This window comes from Bipolaris oryzae (assembly GCF_000523455.1).
Source record: "Bipolaris oryzae ATCC 44560 unplaced genomic scaffold scaffold_442, whole genome shotgun sequence".
Taxonomy (NCBI): Eukaryota; Fungi; Ascomycota; class Dothideomycetes; order Pleosporales; family Pleosporaceae; genus Bipolaris; species Bipolaris oryzae.
In genome coordinates this window covers 1-3096 of record NW_006911718.1, presented here as the reverse complement: position 1 = coordinate 3096, position 3096 = coordinate 1, and the positions used below count along the sequence as shown (strand labels likewise).

Below are 3096 nucleotides of genomic sequence, written 5' to 3'. Positions count from 1 at the left end.
GGTCTTTTGTTATAGGTTTTTGAATTAAGTTACTTATCCTATTATATAAAGGAATTAGGCCTGTTTTTGATAGATTAACCTTTGTAGCCTTTTTTGTGAAAAATTCTGGTTTTTTTTCAATAAGTATTGTTAGTAATTTAGTAAAATCATTTTCTACTAAATTGCTTCCTTCTACTATTATTCCTTTTATGTTCTTAATCTGAGTTTCTCTAAATTCACAAGTAACTATACCAATATCAAATCCCCTAACTCTAAAAAAATTATGTATTCTACTTTTTAATTCTTTACTTAAGATAGTAAGATTTTCTTCCGTCAATTCATTAACTGAACTTTGAGTTAACTCCTTTAACCTAGAACAAAGAGTATTTATACTAACCTTTATTATATCATTAGTAACCTTAGAAAACAAATCAGGTTTTACCTTAATTAATACATTAAACATATTAGTAATTTCGTCTTCAGCGTTTTCGCCGTTTTTAAATAAGAACGTTCCTTTAAAAAAGGTAAGACCAATATCTTGTAAGTTACACTTTATAGAACTATCTGTATGTCTTTTAGAAAAGAACACTAGTTGTTTGCTTCTTAATCTATTAATTAAATCGTTAATTTGTTCAGATGTAAACCATTTTAAAACCTCTTTCCCTTTTTGTTTTGAATCTCCTAAACTAACATAATTATTTGAATTATCACCATCGTCTAAATTAGAATTATCTAAATTATCACCATCATCTGAAGAATCATCCTCTGAATAATCACTCTCCGGGTAATCTAGATTACCTTCTAAGTAAAGTTTAGAAAAGGGGTGAATATTTTCAGGCTCTACCTCATGTGATTTAATGATATCTAAATTCTTTTGATAAAAAGCTTTATATAACTTAATATATCCTCCATGTATGTTTTCTGAAATAGATATATCCTCAAATTCTACACGGTCTACAATTGACCTAACAGCCGATTTACCCTCGCCCAATTTACTATAGTGCTCCATTAGAACTGATCTACCAATAGTACAAATTTCCTCTAAGTATGCATCACGTTCGCTATCAAGTTTATAAGGGTCAAAATCTAAAAAGAGATAGTCTTTATCTTGCAATTTAATCATTCTAATATCAAGACAAGGGTAGTTTGTAGATATATCTCTGCTACCACCTATATCTAGGTTTTCAGAATCTAATGGTCTCTTTATTCCCCTATTTAAATTAGAGGAATGCAAGGATTGTCTTGAAGATTCACCTTGTTGAATATTATAGTCATAATTAGGGAAACCTTTTTGCATAAATACCTGTAAATCATAACCATTCTTCATAGGATCCGTTAAGTGAAGGAGTTCTCTAGTTCTATCAGCCGAAGGGTCGTAGAAAGAATCTATATTTTTAGGACATAGATCAAATGAATTAGTTTTTTTAGGGGATAGATCCAATAAATCTTTTGAACACTGTGTATCTAATAATGAATTTAAAAATTTTATATTAAAAGCGGATTTTTTATCCACTTCATTAACAAAATTTAGATGAATTCTGTTTAAATTAAATTCTTCAAGATGCCCATTTTTAAAGGTAGTATTTATGGTAACGATTTGATCCGCACAAGTTAAGTTAATTTTACATGTAAGATTTGAATAGCTAGAAACGAAACTAGAAATAAGATCTCTAAGATATAAATTGTAATTTTTCAATCGTACTTCTAGAGAACTAATATCACCTTTATAAAAAAGTTCTACTTTGTTTTCTACGATTCTAGCTATATCAATTCTAGTGAATTTACTTATTTTAGTTAAAGGGTAAATGTTCATTTTATTTTTAATTATATCACTACAAGATGATCTAAAAGGACTTGATATATTTTTAAACATCTCACAACAAGATGATCTAAAAGTACTTGATATATAATAATTATAATAGTTAGACGTAAATGAGTGGAAGAATCTACCAATAATAGGAAACTTAGTTATGATATTATAAATACCTTCAGCTAAACTTTGACAACTATTTGTCTTAAATGCTCAACCATCAGCTAAATTTTGACTACTATTGGCCTTAATTGCTCAACAATCAGCGAAGTAAATACGTGAAAGTAAATTACTTATATTTGTTAAACCTAAGAACATTATAAAGTAAGGCAATACATAGTAATAATTAACACTACCTAGTACCATCATGAAAATAAGGCTAGATAAACTTAAAGATACGTTATCTAATATAAATTCTTTAGTTATAGAACAGATAAAGAATATGAGAATTAATCTAACACTAATTACTTTAGGAAAAAACGTATAAAGAAATAGTGTAAGAGAACTAGTATCAACTATTATTCCTAAACCTAAACTGAACAAGAGTACATTTAGGATAAAAATAGCTAAAAACATAGTTAGTGCAATAATAAGGAACTGCTCTTTATTTTTTATAATTAATAAGAACTTATCCTTAATAGACAAGGTTTTCCTGTTATTTAGTAAGCCAATAATAATCATGTTTAAACCAATTATTATGTTAATACATATAAATGTATCGTTAAAAATTGAGTCAGAAATAGTTTTATCAACTAGCCCAATGTAATTTCCTGAAAAAACAGCTAACAAATCACCAGTATAATAATAGTCATTCTGAATATGCCATAGTGTTAGAGTAATAACGGCGGAAAAGGTTAGTAATAAAAGTATAAAAAAATGAGGTATACTTCAATCAAATGATAGAGGTATGAATAAAAGAGATATAATAACTATAGAAACTAGAAAAAGTTTTGTAAAAAATAAATATTCTACAATTTTAAACTGCTCCCGCATTTTATTTAAAAGTAAGGTTCCGTAATAGATTAGTTTTGTAAATAGAAGTCTACCCGGGCTGCTGTATTCTTTTAAAAAAACTTTTCTAGGGTAGAAGGAAGTTAATAATAAGATAACGCTAGTTATTAAAAAGATAAAAAGGTGGAAAAAAATAGTAGTAGCAGTCACATGGAATAATCCACCGAATATTTCTACACCTTTTGCCAAAAATAAATAATGTAAATTATCATAAGCAATAAAAGCTGATATAAGTAAAACAGTAATTGTTGCTCTTGAATAAAGTATAGATTTGTCCCGTCTTGAAGTAATGGCAT

The 3096-nt window shown here is 27.6% G+C and overlaps 1 protein-coding gene across 1 annotated transcript; it reads right to left on the bottom strand.

Annotated features, from left to right (window-relative positions):
* Nucleotides 1-2677: 2677 nt before the first annotated feature.
* On the bottom strand, nt 2678-3096 carry COCMIDRAFT_111327 (uncharacterized protein; the record flags this gene model as incomplete). The annotated part of the gene is made up of 1 exon (XM_007695763.1): nt 2678-3096. A coding segment is annotated over one exon (419 nt), but the record flags the coding sequence as incomplete, so codon positions are not given.